This window comes from Lepidochelys kempii, chromosome 2, assembly GCF_965140265.1.
Source record: "Lepidochelys kempii isolate rLepKem1 chromosome 2, rLepKem1.hap2, whole genome shotgun sequence".
Classification (NCBI taxonomy): domain Eukaryota; kingdom Metazoa; phylum Chordata; order Testudines; family Cheloniidae; genus Lepidochelys; species Lepidochelys kempii.
In genome coordinates, this window is record NC_133257.1 from 90,365,008 (window position 1) to 90,386,365 (window position 21,358).

Genomic DNA, 21,358 nt, shown 5'->3' on the forward strand with positions numbered 1-21,358 from the left:
TATCTGTTACAGATTTATCAGGTTGAGAATTTGATTTATAAGGAAAAATTTGAATAGCTGAAGTTCAGACTTTGGTATTCTAACTCACACTGAGTAGAACCGTACCTCTGCAAGTAGTACCATTGTTGTAAGTGGGATGTCTCATGACGTAAGATACTATTCAGTCTCAATAAAAGTGTAAACAAGATTTACCACAGTGTACAGTCATAGCCAGTGAGAGCAAAGGTGGCAGAATCAGGCACTAAAAAGGTATGGCATTGGTCAAAATATAGTTAAGAGGAGACAGTTGGAGTGGAAACTATCTGCAGATGTTAGAAGGGTGCAAACACCAAGACATGAATTGTTTAGGGTGGCATAAGGGAATGGGGGTAATGGCATTAATTTAAAGAAAAGAAAACTTAGAATGAGTACCGGGAAAACTCTTTTACCTGTGATATCATTTAGATCATGTTACTGCCTGCCACAGAAAGTGGTAGAAGCTCCGTCGATTAAGTCATTTAAAACTGGACTTGTGGAAGCCTCACAAAAATATACTGTAGGAATGAAATCCTGCACAGCCAGGGGCATGTACTTCAGGTCCTAAGGCAGTATGTCTTTTCAATTTTTAATATTATGGATTCTATGGCCAGAAGCTGTTCAACTGATCTAATAATTCTATTTCAACAGTTACAAATTGACAAAAATGATCTATAAAAAAAATTGCACTACTGTGCCAATATTACCCCTACATCAAAACCAGATTATATATCGTTTGTAATGGCATAATTGAAACCTAGCTGATATTTATTTTAAAAGAATATTTCTGACAGAATAAAAAATATTTTAATAGGCAGCACAACAGATATTTTGGGAAGGTTTACAGACCTTACTTCTGATGTATCTATTTCCTCTCTTACCTAGATGAGCTGTATTTTTTTTTTAAAAAGCAGAGGTATTAAATGTCAAACCTGCACAATGCAGCCTTTAACAAACCAGAAATCTGGTATAAAGTTAAATGTGCAATTTTTAAATATTTTTTTTATTTGTGCCAGGTAATAATCACTGGATTCAAAGGAAACAAGAGCCCCCCAATGATTCAATATTTCTAAATGCTAATGTTGCCACAATAACATGTGTCCTAAAGACTCAAGAAGATGCTGTGGATTTTCATAGCTGTGCTGAAGGTGAAGGTGTATGAGCTTTGAATGGGAGAGAGGTAGTTAAAATAACAAAATGAAGAAACTGTATATGTGCTGATATTTGGTGGTCCTGAACTGGAACACTATTGGTGCAAAAACCAAGCCATCTGGAGCATTTCATTTTGATTTACAAATGACTTGGATAGAAAGCAAAACTAAAAAAAAAAAAAAAAAAGCAGTTCTGTACGTCTAGACAATTTTTACTTTTCAGTTTGACATTTGCTACTTTGCTTCTGCAGATGCCAAAATCTATATGCTTCTAGACTTAAAAGATTAAAGAGGTGGGTTTTAGTTCAGTGGTTAAACTGTTACTGTATCACTTTAACTCTTTAAAAAAATGACAGTTTGCATTATCCCCAGTTTTTAAAAGATTTGCAAGCGTTTCTGTTACCAACCCTGAAAGTATTTTCAGGGGTTTAATAACTCAGCAGTGAGAGAAAAAAAATTCTCTGAGCTAACAACTTGACCTACATTGGCTCAGGATCAAACAGACTTACAAAATTTGAAAAAAGAACCCTGTTTACCCATCTCTCATCCCCAGTTCAAGTTGGCAGTAGCTCTGAATATTACATAAGAGGCCTGAAGAATTCTATGGAACCTAAAGACTTATTTCTGAGGTACAAACTATTGAGTTCTGGGGCCTGATTTTCATTTTCTTACAGCATGAAAGCAATTTCATGTCATTTAAACATTTTGTGGAACACCTGAATACTTAAAAATTATCAAATAAACTATACACTGAACTAATTCAATGTTATCATTCTCTTCTTTCCTCTTCTGCTGTCACTCCCTTCCTTCCCCCTGTCCTAGTGCCACTATTTCCAGCACAATGGGAAATGCTCTCCTGAAAACCCCTGGTCACCCTCTGCCTTAAATAGTTAATAAATAACATCAATTACATATATTCTCTATATTTAAATGAGGGCAACATTTGCTCTAATTTATTCAAACTCTGAGTGAAATTTACACTTCCCAGCAGCTCAAAGCCAGGGTAAACAGGCTTTTTTTTGGTTAAATTAAACTGGGGTGGAGTCATACTACCTCTCCCCCGAGCCAGAGTGCCTGTGTAGCTGGCCCAATAAATAATAATAATAATAATATTTCAATTTGCAATAATAAACACAAATATCACCAATGGTCAATCCTATACCTTAAAGCAATACTAAACTGCAGTCCTTATATTATGGAGATGCCAGTCATGGATCCATAATGAAAGCTGAGTTGAGTTTTGCATCTAAAGCAAGGATCCAACCTCTGTTATATATGAAGAATATATTGTAACTTCCTCAAAATTACAGTACTGTAATTGTGTACACAATGATTTATCTGAGAATTTACAAGAAATCCATCAGTTTATGAGCTAAAATTAATTTTAACATTGGGTCCTTCAAGAAATTTAGCATGGGTACCAAACCTTTTCTTGTCCTGAATGAACTCAACAACAGAATAACACAGACTCTCAAAAAGTGTCCATGTAGATCAAACTCATTGAAATCTCAGGCATACACTGCATTTGAAGAAATTTAGTTATAATTATCCTAACTTATCCTAACATTTTTGTTTCTGACTGTCATTATTACAATAAAATATTGACAGGTCAACAGCTCAGGTCACTCTCAGCTGCAGCAATTGTGGCATCAGAGGCAACAATCAACCAGTGCTTTCCTTCTACAGCAAACTGAAGTAGCTAATTCTTTCTATTCGATTTTGCTATGGATCTATTGGTTGTAATGGGTCAGTGGTATCAGAACACTGAGTGAATAAATGTGTCAAGCCTTCCTATGGGCATGTTACTTGGCCCAACTGTCACTGCTTCTTAAAGGTATGCTATGCTGAAAACCTGTGTTACAAGAGAATTAAGGCTGAGAGTATGTACTAGTAATTTAAGAGTACAAATATTATAGGTTATTATATTTATATAATATAAACTGTTATAACTAGTTACAGTTATAATTACACAGAATAATTACAAATCCCAGAAAATCAGAGTTAAACTTAAAAGAAATCCAAACATGCTAAGGCTCCTACACAACCTTAAATAAGCTCTCTAGTGATGGGCAAAATATTAAGGGGGGAGGAATGAATGTGTCTTTAAAAATCAGCTTGCTCTAAAATGCATTGACTATAATTGCATAGTAGCACTACAGGGCACAGTTAATATCGTTCAGGTGCTCTGTTGCCAATGTTATCATGGCTCATCAAGTTATATTTTAACACACCGCCATGCACACGGTGGCATATCTCCCTATGCTGAATATGGGACACCTGGTAAACAAGTTAAACCGCAATCAATCAGAACTATGCAGTACAAACATTCAAATTAACATCAGGTTGACTGAGCCCCCATTAAAAAGAAATACTGTGTAGTTGGATTATTTTTATTTACCTTCTTATCTTTAAGGCTTTAGGGTTCACAAGGGGAGAGGTGGGACACACACCCACTCATACCCCTCTCTCGCACAGGGTGGGTGACCGATCAACCCGACCCTCCCTGCCGAACACTCTCCACGCTCCAGGCCTCGCTGGGCCACCGGGATGAACCTGCCTCTCCCGGTACTTGGCGCCGCGTCTTCCCAAGGCAATCCATGTGTGTGGGGGGGGGAGGGTGGTAAGCAGGGTCACATGCCCCCGCCCAGATTTCTGCCAGGGTTCACACCAGAACGTGGCCAGCAGCAGCATTTCCGCACTGTGCAGGACGAAAGGGATGGGAACCGCTTCCAGCTACAGGGGAGGGTGGGAGAGAGGGAAGACCTCACCCATGTCTTTGCAGAGCTCATCCCTTCCCCCGACCCTACCCCCAACCCCTGTAGGTTAGGGGCAAGAACAGGCTGGAAATCACTCCTCCACCTCCCCGCCTTTACTCCAGAGCTTGGCTGAGGGGTGGAGAGGATGCCCTGTGCCAGTGTTTTGCGGGGTTTGGCTCCTTCTGGCCAGCGCTCTGGGCCAGAGGGTCTTGGGCTTTCCCAGGTTACTGGCCCAGCCAGAGGCAGTGGGGGAAGGAAGGAGCCTGCCAGCCAGGCTGCTGGTGACCTGAGCATTCTGACCAGGGGCTGATTCTCTGCACAGCACTGGGAGAGAGACATGCCCCGCCAGGGGGATATGGAGGAGCAGCGGAGCTGAGGAGGGTGAAGGGCAGGGAGAGGACAGCGACAGGAGGAGCAAGTAAAGGGACAATGGATGAGCAGCAGAGGCAACACGTAACTGGATGCTGCCTGGCACCTGCCTGCACTCACTGGCCACTGCAGCTTGCAGCACGCAGTCAGCACCGGCTGGAAACAAGACGCGGGGATGGGGCTCTGCTGGCCGAGACCAGGCACGCAGCGGTGGCCGTGCTGACAGACCAATAGGGGGAGCAGCCTGGCCCCGCATGCTGCATCTTCACCCCGCCACCAGGCTTGCATACCCATCACTGGCCACTGGACCCCCCACTCATCACCAGTGGGCGGGTGGCTGGTGAGCAGGGATCCGACCAGTAGCAGGACCCCCCAGTACTGATGGGGGAGAGGCAAAAAATATGGGACAATTTGCCCATTTTTAAGAAAAATTGATACACCTGTAGGCAGGCTTAAATACAGGACTGTCCCTTTAAAAACAGGACATCTGGTCACTCTAGCTATGCACAAACTTGCAAAGCCATATTTGCATGAGTATTCCCTACTGTATGACTGCAATAGGGCTACCTGCTTGAGTAAGTATGAGTAAGGATCCACAATAGTGCTCCAAAATTACTACTTGGAGTCGGAATCACATCTTATTTCTCTGGTAAGTACCATGCATATTATGATGCCATTATTTAATAATAAATAATATTAAGGTTTCAGAGTAGCAGCCGTGTTAGTCTGTATCCGCAAAAAGAAAAGGAGTACTTGTGGCACCTTAGAGACTAACAAATTTATTAGAGCATAAGCTTTCGTGAGCTACAGCTCACTTCATTGGATGCATAGAATGGAACAAATAGTAAGAAGATATATATATATACACATACAGAGAAAGTGGAAGTTGCCATACAAACTGTAAGAGGCTAATTAATTAAGATGAGCTATTATCAGCAGGAGAAAAAAAATTTTGTAGCGATAATCAAAATGGCCCATTTAGACAGTTGACAAGAAGGTGTGAGGATACTTAGCACAGGGAAATAAATTCAATATGTGTAATGACCCAGCCACTACCAATGTGATATATGCCATCATGTGCCAGCTATGCCCCTCTGCCTTGTACATTGGCCAAACCAGACAGTCTCTAAGCAGAAGAATAAATGGACACAAATCTGACATCAGAAATCATAACATTCAAAAACCAGTAGGAGAACACGACAACCACTCTGGCCATGCAGTAAAAGATTTAAGGGTGGCAATTTTGCAACAGAAAAACTTCAAAAACAGACTCCAAGGAAAAACTGCCGACCTTGAATTACTATGCAAACTAGATACTATTAACTTGGGTTTGAATAGAGACTGGGAGTGGCTGGGTCATTTCACACATTGAATCTATTTCCCTATGTTAAGTATCCTCACACCTTCTTGTCAACTGTCTAAATGGGCCATCTTGATTATCACTTCAAAAGTTTTTTCTCCTGCTGATAATAGCTCATCTTAATTAATTAGCCTCTTACAGTTTGTATGGCAACTTCCAACTTATCTGTATGTGTGTGTATATATAGCTATATATATATCTTATTATTATATGTTTCATTTATGCATCCGATGAAGTGGGCTATAGCTCACGAAAGCTTATGCTCTAATAAATTTGTTGGTCTCTAAATAATATTAAGTATTTCTTTTATTATCTATGTCCATCTCCTCCACACTATTAGCCTTGACACTCTTGTTTATCCCTTTCAGCCACAACCATCTTTGCACTTACTACCATGCTCCTTTCTAAATGAAATATCCTGCCTGAACTAGTCCATAAAACCAATACCAGGTCCTCCTACTAATCTCTAACCAATACTTATTATACTATGACATATGCAAGAAACTAGTCATCTAATAAGGCATTAGGTTGAAGGCCACTTGGGTATACTTGATACTGATTATAGGAGGGGAAAGATTTTACATTTTCTCTTTCTCCTCCCACCCTCTTTGTTGCTTGTCCATGAAGATTATAAAGGCTGTGGGAGCAGGAATTATTTATCTACATATATGGAAAGTCCCTAGAGCATTGTGAATGCTACCATAATGGAATTATAATAGCCATAATAATTATCAAATAGAAATAGCAAAGGAACTTATCTAATGCACTGGATCAATTATGTGCATTTTATATTTTGAAAATGCAAACATTTCTTTTGAGAACATTAAAGATCTGACAAAAGCCTAATAAGTCAGCGTTAAAACTGTCATTTGATGTGCACAATTGTATCTTTTCTTTAAAAAATAGTATGACTTAAGGATGAAGTGTTAGCATTAATTCTGAGTTTCCTGGGGCTTTTGTTGTTTTAAGTCAGATGCTCAGCTTTACCGGTGTCTTGTATTTAATTGTAGAACTACTGTTTATTCAAGTGATAGTAGCACATTCTGTGATAAATAAAATGGGCATTTATCAAAGGTAACTTGCCAGTTATAAATGTCAAACATAAGCATTGTAAGACAAATATAAATTGTCTATCTGGAGCTTACATTTATCTTATTTCAAGTCGTTGGATAATCAACATTTGTGCGACAGTGTTCACATTTGAATTATTGAAGAATATTTTTGGAAAGAGGAAGATACAATAGGTTACATGATTTACTTTTAATTAATATTAGCGTAAAAAGAAAATATTAAAAATGCTATTTCCTATATAATATTAGAGAAGAAGAAGAAGAAAGTAGTGTGTTTAGGGTTGTAAACTTTGAATCCAAGGTTTGGATTCAAGGTTTAAAGTTACTCAAATTAGCAAGTACAACAAAATTTCATAGGAGGCATAATATGATAGCGGTAGTCAGTCTAGATGGATTTGCATTAATATACAACAGTTTAATTTTAATGTAATGAGATATGCATTAACTACATAAAAGAGAGGCCATTCCAGGCTGTGGATAACCTTGACCAACTCTCAAAAATAAAATTCACATATAGCACAATACATAATAGATCCATTGAGAACACTACCCTGACAGCAATATAAGTATTACAAACATTTAATAATAAAACCTCCCACCTCCCTTTGGTCCATACGGAAAAGATAGGCCTTGCAGCATGCCAAAGGTTAACAAAGTTGGGTAGAGCCTTAATGGTAAAAAAAGTCCAGCCATCAGCACCCCCCCCCTTTTATACTAGCAAAGCATTCTTGCATCCTTCAAGTTAATGCCAAAGATAGAAAGGATACTCACAGTTAAAACCGGGTTCAATATTGTTTCCAGCTTCAAGGCTGTTTATTGTGATTTGGAAGATGATGTGCAGCAGCAGGAATGATAGACTGATGAAACACAAGGATTTTAATAACCTTCCTGTATGTCCTAGAAGACACAATATTGAGATGTACATAGTTGGGAGAAGTTCCAAAGAGTCAAAATAGTGTTTAAAATTATCCAAGCATAGAAATTTTGTAAAAATCTGGTAAATGGAAAAGGTTTCTAAAGCAAACCAGTTATCCACTAGTTATGAATGTTACCTTGAGGGTTTCTGTCACTCATACCACAGTATACAGCACGATTATAACAAATGTTCAAATATGGCACTTCAGTTATAAAAACCCTTGATTATAACTTATACAATATTTTCCTCAAATGTTTTTTAGAAATTATCTAGAATCTCCAGATATCAGTCTTAACTCAATGAATAAAATTTTAAAATATTTCTATCACCTAATCATCTGACATATACACTGTAAATAAGCAAATGTTGATTAACATTCCAAAAGGCAAAGAGAAAGAGCTACCAATCTGTTACTCCTTTAATTACATACAACATGGCCAGAAAGATTAGCATCTTAAAACTGCTGTGATGGTCAGAAGGAGCATAGACACTCTTTTAAAATGAACACTTTCCTTTGTACAAACTGGGGTTGACAGACAGGCTAGCTGATCAGTCTCCTTTGGTAGCTTTTTGGAAATAATTTTCAACAGACTAGGAGACGATTTTTCCATAGGCACTTAGTTGTTGATTCTCTATGACTTGCTGGAGATCCATGTCAGACAACAAATAAAAAACGTTTGGAAGAGATTTTGAAAATGTCCTCATATGTCCCCAGCAGTATCCTGCCTTTCCCCTCAAAAGTGAAAATTGAAAGAAAAGAGTGAATTTAGAAGAGAAGAGATGTGAATTTTGTAAATCACTGATATTTCTTCAGAAAACAACATTCTTTTTAAAATCTAAAATGTATTGCTACTAAAAAATGGTCAAGAATTATCCATTTGTCTGCCTTAACTATAATAAAAAAAATAAATAAAAAGTTGCATCTCCATGGTACCTTCCACCCAAGCTTCCATAAATTTACTTTCAGATCAAATCTATGAAGTTGGTAAGTATTATTAGCTAAATTTTACACATCAAAAAACAGAGATCTTGGCCAAAGTAATACAGAAAGCCTGTGGCAGAACTGATGGGGACAAAGGCTCCTCCAATTCCCCATAACTCCCAGATTTGTGATTAAATGACTTTCTCCCTCAAGTATCCAATGGCTCATGGAAGGGAGTTGCTTCAGCAACCACGGAGACAGGAGCAGACCAAAAATAGGGGTTGTGGTGCACTATAGGTCTCTTTCAGAGAATCCCTCTTGAAATTTGATAGGGACCATGTAACTATTTACATTATAGACAAAGATACAAAGGCACTGGGATTCAGATATATAAGGCAGCACTGGGATTCAGGAGACCTGGATTCCATTCCCAGCTCTGCTCCTGACTCGTTGTGTGACCTTCAGCAAGGCACTTCACATCTCTGTGCCTCTCTTTTCACCCTTTGTCCAACTTATCCATTTCAACTGTAAGCTCTGCAGGGCATGGAGTGTCTCTTATTACATACACAAAACCCACTATAACTGCACTCTGATTTCAGTTGGGGCCTCTACGCATTCCCATACTAGTACAGCTAGAACTACTAAATATAGAGAGACCAAGTTTATAGTGGTTAGTTATATTCAGATACTACTCTCTAATATGGATACTACCAGAACAGATGCTTTAGATATGCAGTTTGATTACACAGCTGACAAAATGCCATGAATTTATTTTTGTTGATACAAATGTGGAAGGTTAATGACACTCTAAAACTTGATAATTCTATCACGGTCACACTTTTCCATTTCACTCTTGTCTCAGAATAAGGAACCATTTAAAGGCATGTCATAATGCTATCAATTTAAAATCTCTTTCAGACCCAATCACACTATTCATTATATTCCTGACAGACCGTTTAGTAGATTACCATGAAACCCTCATTTCTGATATACTTCAAGTGCTATTATAATATGACCCCATATTAATACAGGGACATCACCATTACTTAAAATGATGTTTCTTTTCATAAATAGCATCAGCAGTATTGTAATTTGTATTCACTGATTATGTGCATCCAAGAAATCAAGTACTACTTGCAGGAATGCTCAAATAAAGCAAATTTTAAAGTTTGCACACAGAGTTATTTGATGATAGTGAACTGAGTTCACAGACACAACTACCCACAATTGAAATGGTACATTTTTAAGGGATTAAACTTGACACAGCAGGGGATCATGGCTCCTAATTGCTCTCACCAAACTCTGGCACAAAGACAATTAAACAAGCATCTGACCACTACTTTTGCACCACATGTGCACATCCAGCTATTTTCTGCCAGTGTGTGTTATGATGACAGAAAATTACAGACTAGTCAGAGTAGCAGCCGTGTTAGTCTGTATCTGTAAAAAGAAAAGGAGTACTTGTGGCACCTTAGAGACTAACAAATTTATTAGAGCATAAGCTTTCGTGAGCTCATGAAAGCTTATGCTCTAATAAATTTGTTAGTCTCTAAGGTGCCGTAAGTACCCCTTTTCTTTTTACAGACTAGTCAATGTAATGTACTTGGGAAATAATCCAAACTCCACTGAAGTCCATAGACTTCAATGAGCTTTGGATCAGGCTCTTGATCTACTTTTATAGAGGAGGAAACACCTTAACAGGATGGAGGGAAGGGTTCCTAAAACTCCTTACCACAGCAGTAGCCCAGAAGTAGTTAAATAATCTAGACAAGGACCAGACTACACTATTCACAGCTAGGACTACATGCTCACACACAAGTACTTTGCGTTAGAGCTGGGCAAAAAGTTTCAAATAGTTTATTTGCCAAGAAATGTAGTTTTGGTGACCCAAAACTATTGCAAATTTGACATGAATTTCCCAAATAGCTTCAGCTAGAAATGTGTTGTTTTGTGCATCAGGCGCTAGTTGCAAAACAGCATTAGTGTCATCTCCTTAACAATGCTGAGCCCCACTTGGGATCTGGGAGATCCAGGTTCAATTTCCTGTTGATGTAGAGGGGGGATTTGAACTTAGGTCCCCCACACTGCAGGAGAGTGCCTATGCCACTGGGCTATGAGATGTCTGGGAACAGGTCTCCCAAATTCTGCTGTTGAAGTTGGTCCACTTTATATAACATAGTTGCATAGTCATTGATGTGGACACTGTGGAAAAATGAGGTAAGAGACATGCATGTAATTAAATGGCAGGCTCCATGGCCGCAACTTTTATTAAATTTTCACACAGGAGAAGAACACTACCCACCCATCACCCATACTCTACTATGCCAGGCATTTGACTAGTTCCAGTGTGGGCACCTTACCATATAACCCATAACTGGTGCCAGGGTTATAGGACTCCTTACCATACAATCCATAATTCAGGGTAGGCTACTCCTCAACCTACCCTCCAGGACTCAGGCCAATTATCTCGATTTCAGTGTGAGTCTCGTGATATTTGGTGTTTTTCTTACATCACCAGTCTCTGGATTCATGTCACTTCATGAGAACTGAAAATTTCATTAAAAATAAAATATGTTTCTGACCCTTGTGCTTGCACAGAAATGCTTGAAAACATGAACCCTATCACCTCAAAAACCAGGAGACAAATAAAAAGAACACAGTAAGTTTATTATGTGCTGAAATCTCATGATTTAAAGTCAGTCTTCTGATGTTTCAATGTTTAGTATGAGACCACAAACAGTAGAATTCTTTAATCATATGGTTATTGCATGCTGTCATTACAGAGCAGAGTTAAGGGCTTTGAGGGCCCTAACTGGAGGAATCCTATACCTTACAATTGGATTTCTTTTACCTTACTTCTGATTTTCCTGGGTTTATACCACTTGGTGTCAGGATAACTACAACATCTCTGTTTTGCATTTTACCCTAAATTACTGATATGCACTTTCAACTTTAGCTCCTATGTTAACAGCTTTTGTGTGGGAATCCTCAGACATTTATGTTTACCAAAGAGTATTTTAGCTGGTTACAGCAGCAATAACATGAAAATACAAGCCACTATTTATGCAATTTTTGCTAATATGTGGAAGTATATAAAATAGGTGGTATTAATATTTCATGTATAATTATCTCCTGAAATGGTTTCTAGTTAATGGCTTTATACATGTCCTATGAAACATGGGTGGGATTTTCTAAAGTGCTTGGTGTTGGCTCACTACTTCTCCCATAGAAGTCAAAAGGCATTTGGCCATTGACCTCAAATGAGAGCAAAATTAGGCCGATGAATGATTTTGAAAATCCCATCTTATATTTTCATACCTAATGCACACAGATTGGGGGAGGGGGAGACACCTTTCCAGGAGGCAAAATATTTTTAGGCTACCTTCTCAATTAGATTTTTCAGATGTGAGACTTCAGTTACAAGTGAGACTCTTAGTGCCTCAATATCACATTTAACCTTATAATGAGAGCAAAATAAAGACGAAAGGTCTACCACCACAATGTTTAAATTTGGAGTTTACCTCCCCCCAAAGTTTCAGCAGTGCTAAAAACTGGAAGTTTGGTTCTGGCCAATTGCAAGTATAAAGAAAAAAATGTTACTGAATTTTGCATGAAAATCTGTCATTTTCATGACAAGTATTAAAATTAGATACATATACATATGTACACAAAAGGTTAAATATGGAATATAAACTTTGACCCACCCACTTTATCCACCTTCTGCTTGACAGGAAAGCCATCTATTTTAGTAGGTGTAGTTAATAATACTATTGGCTACAAAGTTCTTGTCAATTCTTTTCTTGAATTCACCAATATTTTCTGCTCTTATGATCCTCTAATCTATATTCCGATGATCCTGGGAGAAGCAGGTGCTAATCAGATATCAGTTCCAAACAAAGACTAAGAGATCAATTTTTCAAGGTGCTGAACATTCTAGCCCAATCCAATAAAGCACTTATGCATGTACCTAACTTTAAGTACATAAGTAGTCCCACTGAATGGGACTATAGTCAAGCACATTTAATTTTTTTTTGCTGTATTGTGCCAGAGAGTACTTTGTAGGATCAAATGCTAAGGGGGTTAAGACACCCAATTACTGCTGAAAGTCAGTGGGACTTAGGATCCTAGGTCCCTTAGGATCCTTTGAAACCCCCAGCATTATACATTACAGTTTTCTAAGTTGTCATGTAGTCTTTTTAAGAGCTCATGTAAAGAGCTGCAGAGTGGAAGCCACTTTCACTGCCCAACAACAAATTTTATTGATCTTACAAAACCTAGTAACTATGCTACATATTCTTGAGTGCCATCTACCTATTAAGTGTTTACATATACACAGATATGGGAACTCTCTCGTAATAAGAGTAAACATTAAACATCTCCTGCATTCCACCCCAGAGATAACTCCTAAGTAAAGTGACAACTGTATGTACAGGATAGTTTTAAACAGCTCACTGGGAACATTTAGGTACAAAGGGACCCTTGAATTGTTTGATATTTGTGTCTATCTGTATATTTTCCTTGCTCTGCAGGATTGTTTAACCAGGTTGTAATTTGCAGAGTGTTTGATATCTTTTGAATAAAGATTGTGTTAATAGCACTGATACAGGGTCATCTCTAAAGTGGTGGATTACAACAAGGCAAAGGCTATGAATAAAGAAAAGGGGAACGTAATAGTTTGAAAGGATTTTATTTAGAATAAAATTTGATAGTGGTGTGCTTTCTATACTGTATATTTATACAATGGCAAATCATTAATCCACAGATTACAAAAATTAGACATTGGCACAAAACCTGAAAAAAAGATTACTTCCATTCAGTGAGCCTTAAATATGCTTCCTAAGTAGGACCCATGCAAATAAAATGCTTAAATAATCCTGTAGTTGCCATGTTTTCTTTTTTTTTGTTTTTGTTTCCCCCCTTCCAAAGAAAAATCTACTTTCTTCCTTTCTTGCAAATAGTATAGTTTTTTCTGCTACATTGTAAGCATTCCATTAACACTGCAGCCTGTCTAGATTTAGATAAAGATTAATACTATACATAAAATCTATTTTAATACACTTTAAGAATTCTTTGCACTTCAACACTACTTTCTACCCAAGGAATTTGCTTCTAGTACAGCCAAGGTAGATGACAGCTCTAAGCATCACAAAAACACTAACTGGCTAACTTGCTGGGAGTCTCAGCAAGAGGCAAGGAATGAAAGAATTAATGAACGCCCCTGTCCGTGCCATACTTGCATGGGACCAAGCCCCACAAAATGTACATCTACATCCAATAGCTCCAGAGCTCTAGGTTGTGTCTTAGAGAGAGGGATCCAAGGTGTGAAGGTCAAATCTACATCCTAACTTCCCCAATACTACAAGAATTTTCAGATCCAGTGCTTCCACTCCAAATTTTCCCCAAGTTTGTCAGATTTTGATCTGATTTTTTGGGATCATTTCCCTCTCTAGTGTGAGTTAAGAGCCCAATCAAGAACTCTGATTATTACTGTGCCCTAGATTAAAAAAAATGTTAACAGAAGGAATGTTAAAACTATATATAAATCCCATTTTGATCAAATTTTAAACAAAATATTATATTATAATAAAATGCTGTCTATCCCGAGTAGCATCCTTTCATAGAATCATAGACTTTAAGGTCAGAGGGGACCATTATGACCTTTAATATTACAAATTCTTGTATTTTTGTGAGAGCTCATATGTCATTAAAAACATGTTTATCAACAAATTTTTAACTTTACCTTTTGTAAACAAATTAACTATTGTTTATTTCTATGTAAAACACAGATGCTTATCTGCCTGTATTTCTTTTCTCTCTCTCTCTCATTTTAATTAGGATACTATTGAATTTCAGGACACATAAAAATGAATAAAAATGTTAACAGGTATGTCTGATTATGTTTACAGGAAGGTAAAATGGACTTGGGTAAATCTGACAGTCAAAAGGGTTGTGTAATTTAAAGTAACCTGATTTAGAAATGAAAACAGAAAAAGACCTACATAGAAAAATAAATGCCTACTTACTCTAGCTTCTTGCAAGACTTCCTGTTTTTTCTAGAAATTTTCGTGCCCAGAATACTATTAGAACTGAGCTACATCCTCTGCATCAATAGACAATGCCATCCTTCAGCCAGTTATAATCTTTGACTAGCAAGTTTACAGAGGCAAGTTACCCATTTTGTTAAAATATTTTTCCAGACAAGTCTTAGAACTTAACCACTCATTATTTTTCCAGAGGATCATTGCAGACTTTTTTAGTGTTAAACAGCTACTTTAGTTTTACAGGAAATAAAAACTATTTTATACACTAGTATATACAAATACTGTAAAAATTTTATGCCAAGATATTTAGTTATAAGAGTTTGAATTTTCTGTTGTACAGACCCTAGATGAAATGGGTATAGTGACTGTGGTTCTTCAAGTTGTCTTGTCCACATGTATTCCAATGACGTTCATATGAACCCTGTGCCCTCCAGTTCATATTATTTTGGCCAACAGTGTCCACTGGAAGCTGGGACTGCAATTTGAGTGTCCTTATACATCCAAAGGGCATAAAGGGCAGGGTGACTCCAACCGTTCCTCACTTCCTTCGCCAATTTAGAATGCAGGTATTATAGAACTCCACAGTAGCATGGAACGGCAGGTAGCATATATGAATAATGTCTCAAAGAACCACTGTAACTGTAAGGTAGATGACAGTTGCTTGCCCATATATATATATATATAGAGAGAGAGAGAGAGAGAGAGAGAGAGAGAGAGAGAACTGATGTGGGCTCACAAATAATGAAAAAATTAAATGGAGGTGGGAACCAGGAGTCTAACTAATGATGACTGAAAGACATCCATGCCAAAAAAACCAGACTGGGATATTTTGTGATTAAGCAGATAGGTCCCCATACTGGCAACAAGAGGATTAATGAGAGAACCTGTGAACCCAAACTGGCCCTCCCACACTACACCTGCAACAGATGTCAGTCGTGGAAACTGGAGTTAAAAGGAGGAGACCTGGGCCAGTTTTGGATTGCCCAGGAAGGAGAGCTGAGCTCTGTTTCTCCTGATGTGAGAGAGGGTTGCAGCCAGAGACGGGGATAGCTTGCTATTGGATGAACTTCCTGCTAGATGGGACAACCACTGGGAGGTTGGGCTGACTGAGTACAGACTGCTTGGAGACAAGCCCTGAATAGAAATGCAGGTTCCCACTGAAGGTTTTGAGTTGTGGGGTTTTGTTCCTGATTTCTTTGAGATCTTAATATCCTGGATGCAGTAGGACTGAATTGTGCCTTGGCCAGAGGCAAGCACCAGTATCTAAAACACCAGTATCTCTGACCTCAGAAGAGGCAACGACCTGCCAGCTGAGATCTGTGGTCTGATGGGCCACAAGGGGTATTGCAGAAGCAAACCTGCTCATGTGCTTTCATGATGGAGTGGACCTGTGTGTTGAACTCCAAGTAGCTGCCCAGCATATTTTGACCATGGGCACACTTCTCAAAAAAGATTCGGAGGCTGGCTGCCTGAACCCTGGTGGAGTAAGCTGTGACTCTTTCCAGAGAGTCTACATTAGCTAATTCATACCATAGTCCACTGGCTCTCAACCTTTCCAGAAACCTTTCTGAACCATTTTCAGAAATCTAATTTGTTTTGTGTACCCCAAGTTTCACCTCACTTAAAAACTACTTGCTTACAAAAATCAGACATAAAAATACAAAAGTGTGACAGCCCACTATTACTGAAAAGATTGCTGACTTACTCATTTTTATCATATCAAATAAACAATTTGAAATATAAATATTGTACTTACATTTCAGTGTATAGTACATAGAGCAGCATAAACAAATCAATGTCTGTAAGAAATTTTAGTTTGTACTGACTTCACTAATCCTTTTAGGTCATCCTCCACTACAGGGGCAATCATCCCAGGTTAGCTAGATTCCTGTTTGACCTTATTAGAGTCTTTCCCCCAGTCAAATAACTTATGCCCTTAGGCAAACATCTAGATGAGTTGATGTACCCCCTGGAAGACCTTTACGTACCCCCAGGGGTACACATACCCTAGCTGAGAACCACTGCCATAGTCCAATGCAACTATAAATCCAATTAACAAGCCTTTAGGTTCAAATGTGTTGACCTCTCAACCTTTCTGCATAAGATATAAATAACTTATCAGATATTCTGAACTATGTAGTCCTGTCTAGATAGAATGCCAGAACCCTGTACATTTACAGTGTAGTTTAGCTTCCCCTTTATTAGGGTGTGGCTCAGAGAAGAAAATAGGGATGTCACCCATCTGAGTAAGATGGAAATCAAAAACTGTTTTGGGCAGAAAACTTGGAATGAGTTCTGAAAGTTACCCTGTCTTTTTAGGATATAAGGCTGTCCTGTCACAAGGGCCTAAATCTTTCCCACCTGTCTAGCAGATAGTATTGCTACCAAAACTGCTGTTTTATTGGACATGTGAAAACAGGATCAAGTAGCTAGAGACTCCAAGAGTGGTCCCATTGATACCGTTAGAACAATGTTTAGACTCCAAGAGAGCATAAGTCATTTGACTGGGAGGTAGACTCTAATAAGGCCAAACAGGAATCTAGCTAACCTGGGATGATTGCCCCTGCATTGGAGGATGATTAACTGAAATGGCTGCTAAGTGGATCCAGCAGATATGTCTGTGCTGCAAAGTAAGACCTGCAGCAATAAGTCTCAGAACCCAGGTCAACTGACTTGGCTCACGCTATGGCTCACATAATGCACATGTTCAAGCAAAGGCTGGAACTAAGGTTCTAAAACCCACGTGGGTGTGGGGGGGGGATAGGTCTCAGAGCCTGAGCTGCAACCCGAGCCTGAATGTCTATACTGCTATTTGTAGCCCCATAGCATGAGCCCTGTTAAGCCAAGTCAGTTGGCCAGTGTTCTGAGACTTGCTGCTACAGGCCTTTTTTTTTTTTGGGGGGGGGGTGCAGGGGTTAAGCATTGACATACCCTTAGACAAATCAGGCCAATTCACGTGTCTTTAACGATAACTGGTTATCGAGTACATCTGGGATCTGTGAAGTATGTCTCGGTGCAGATTGACTTGGATAGTAAACCTTTTCCATTTAGCCGTGTACATAGCTCTGGTCGTGTACTTTCTGCTATTAATACGGATAACTTCTCTCTAGCACTGACAGCCATACAGCATCCATGCCGTAGGGTGCAGGGAAGTTGGATCTGGATAGAGAATTTGGCCTTCTTTCTGTGATTCAGATACAGCTGAAGAAGCAGCTGGATTGGGGCTGAACTAAGAGGTTCATCAGATCTGAAATGCAAAATCGCCTTGGCCAGGCTAGCAACAGCCCTGTCATCTTTGCTGAGTTCTGAGTGTTCTGATGAGAGTAATTAGGATTAGAGTAATTGGAGAATAAGCATACATGAGACCTGGAGACCAGGAATACATCTGTTAGAGAACCTGGATCTTGACCTCCTCTGGACAAGAAGTTTTGACATTTCTTATTGTTCAACGTTGCAAAGAAATCTATAGAGTATTGACCGCAACTGGTGAATATTCCTTGAATGATGTCATGCTTTATTGACTATAATATATTCATATGCAGTTAGATAACTGGTCCACTGTCCCCTTAAGAGAGGCACAGGCAATGACTCCTATATGCTGGCTTTCTCTGTGTCTTTGTGCTGAGCTAGGGTGCTCAGAGCCAAGTATGTACTTGAAAATCTTGTAAATAAAACCTGTTTAGTTTACCCTATCCTGGGTAGATCTCCATTCCTGTGACCACTATAAATGAAGACAATGCACAGTGACCTACTCCCAGGGGAATTCTGCGCCAAAAATTTAAAAATTCTGCACACAATATTTTAAAATTCTGCAAGTTTTATTGGTCAATAAATAAATGCAGAGGCACAAAAGTGGGAGCTCACCCTGCAGCCCCCCTACCCCGGGACACAGACTCAGTGGTGAGGTTGCACCTGACCCTGACACGGCACAAGGCCTGCCCCAGAAACACCCGGGGCCCTGCCTCTCTGCTCCAGGCACATCAGGTGTAGGGCAGGCAGGCTCAAAGTGTGCAGGGGTCAATGAGGGTATCCAGGTGTGGGGTGAGAGGATTCTGTGTGGGACAATCTGGGTGCAGGCAGCTCAGTCGGGGGCAGGGGGGGGAGTCTAGGTATGTGGGGATCTGGATGCTCAGAAGCTCCTTGGTGGGGGCTCCAAGCGCAGCAGCAATGGGACTCTGCAGGGGTTTCCAGGTGAAGGTGGCTGGGGCTCAGCAGAGGGGTCAGGGTGCTGGGAGAGTGGGGCTTGGTGGGTGGAGGTCTGGATGCAGCTAGTTGGGAGTCAGCAGCCTAGGGGTCTGGATGTGGGAGCTCAGGAGGGTGCAGGGGGGTGACGCTCATCAGTGTGGGGGCGTTGAGTGCAGGGAGCTCAATAGGAGGTGATCTGGGCGCAGGGGTGCAGGTCCGGAGGCAGGGGGTCTGGGTGCAGTGGGCTCCAGATCATAGAACCATAGACTATCAGGGTTGGAGGGGACCTCAGGAGGTCATCTAGTCCAACCCCCTGCTGAAAGCAGGACAAATCCCCAATTTTTGCCCAGATCCCTAAATGGCCCCCTCAAGGATTGAACTCAAAACCCTAGGTTTAGCAAGCCAATGCTCAAACCACTGAGCTATCCCTCCCCCACAATGCAAGGGTTGAGGTTCAATGGAGTGGGGTTCAGGTATGGAGGCCTGGGGCGGGGGGTTTCTGGGTGTACGGAGTGAGGCTCGGAGGGGGTGTCTGGGTATGGGAGGCGCAGATACATGGGGTTGGATGGATGGGGGAGCAGCTTCCTGTAAAGTTACCCCTCCCCCAGCAGCTGAGGAGCAATGGGGGCAGGAAGCAAAGGAGGATGCTGAGCTTCCTGCAGCTGAGTGAGGGTCTGACACAGCCCCAGCCACTCCTTGCAGGGGAGGAGGAAGTCCCGTCCTCTCCTGCCTCCAGCCCAGCTGGGACTAGCTGCTGATCCTGACTCAGGCTGGGAGAAAAAGAGAAAATCAGGGACCTACTGAAACAATTGATGAGTGGAAGCCTACAACTTATAATAAAATAATGTGATTTTACAGATGGGGATGACATGTGGAAGGATACAAACTCAAAGGTAATAAAAGAAAAATTACAAACAAAGGACAGTTTAAATTAGGGGAAAAACCATTAAAGTAGCTAGAAGGATGAGAGACACGTAAAGAGCAAATGGAAGTCCTCACTAACACCACTCACGATATGTAAGTGATAAAACAGGGAGGTGCGACCAGCAATCAGACATCCACACATACTAAGTGTGGACAAATGGGTCCTGGGTGCAATAGCAGAGCACCAGCCTCATGCAGTGTTACAAGAGAAGCATGTGGCAAAGGCAGAGACACAGTAGGTTTGCAACAGATGTGGACTGCATCATTCAAAGCAAGAGGAAAACTTAGCACTAGGGAAGATATGCATGAAGTGCCACAAAGCAAACCATTTTCCATAGACATGTCACAAAGGCAAAACAGAAAAGTGCAGTGCCTACAGTGTATGCAATTTGAGAATATCTCCAAGGAGAGGAGTTTCACAAAGACACAGTGTTATCTTTGGCTACAGTACAGAATAAGAGAGCTCTCCTGTTGATATAATAAAACCACCTCAAGAAGCAGTAGTAGTTATGTCAGGGGGAGAAGCTGTCCCACTGACATAGAGCTGTGCACACTACCACTTATGCAGCAAAACTTATGTTGCTCAAGGGTGTGTTTTTTCACATCCCTGAGCAAGATACATTTTGCTGACATAAGTGATAGTGTAGATGTGGCCTAAGATATGTTGACCACTGGTGATTTCTTCAGCAGGCAATTTTCAAGCTACCAGCCAGTACATACTGTAGATGTGGTAGCTTGTGAGGTACCAGATCTTGTGACTGATACACAAGTTCCACTAACACACAACTTCCTGACAAAGAGGGGTGAATCTCACTCCTCCCTGTTTGTTTATTTGAAACCTTGCTGTGGCATTGTCTGTCAATATCTAGACAATAGACAGAAGTAGGAGTGCTGCACAAGTGTGACAACTTGGTCTCAACTCCAGACTGTTTATGTGCAATCAGGCCTCTTGAGGAGTCCAGAGACCTTGACTCTCAGTGGTTCCTATGAACCCCCTATCCCATACTGGAGACATCACTGTCAGAGAGTCTTGCATGGTAATGTTGGAGAGAAGGGCATTCCTCTGAAAACTCCCTCAGGATCCTTCCACCAATTTAAAGGTTATTGAGAGACCTACACTTTGTCTAGATGATAACTGACTGGCTGATATATTGATTTTAAATCACCCTTGCACGCAATGGTGCAGTGTGGCATGCCAAGTTACATAGGTGCAGGAAACCAGGTGTTCTAGAAGCCTGAAGCAAGTTCTCACTGACCTTAAGGATGTGCCTGCAGTTGATTGATTTAAATCAACTATGTTGTTGAAGCTCTTCTGGGCAAGGTAGGCCTTTGTTAATGTTACATCCAATACTGCTTCTGTACGGGGAGACTTTGGCAAACCAGTAAAGTGCCTGAAACCACTGTGGCTTATTGCTAAAAGCAGCCAAGTCAGCTTAACCAAGGTGGGGGGAGTGGGTTTGGGTGCCACAGAAAGGGCAGCTTGACCCCCCATCCTTCCTGATAAGAATTGTGTGGAAGTTGCTGATACATGCATCCATGCATCTAAGCCCTGGTCTACACTAGGAGTTGAGGTCAAATTTAGCAGTGTTAAATCGATTTAACCCTGTACCCGTCCACACGACAAAGCCTTTTTTTCGACTTAAAGGGCT

At 40.2% G+C, this 21,358-nt stretch overlaps 1 protein-coding gene across 1 annotated transcript in view; it reads right to left on the reverse strand.

Moving 5' to 3' along the window:
- The window catches only part of PIEZO2 (piezo type mechanosensitive ion channel component 2), a 453,866-nt gene that overhangs the window by 275,628 nt on the left and 156,880 nt on the right, over nt 1-21,358 (reverse strand). Inside the window, exon 3 of the mRNA XM_073331610.1 lies at nt 7,493-7,618. Within this exon, the coding sequence (XP_073187711.1) occupies nt 7,493-7,618 (126 nt within the window). The remainder of the gene's footprint in view (nt 1-7,492; nt 7,619-21,358) is intronic.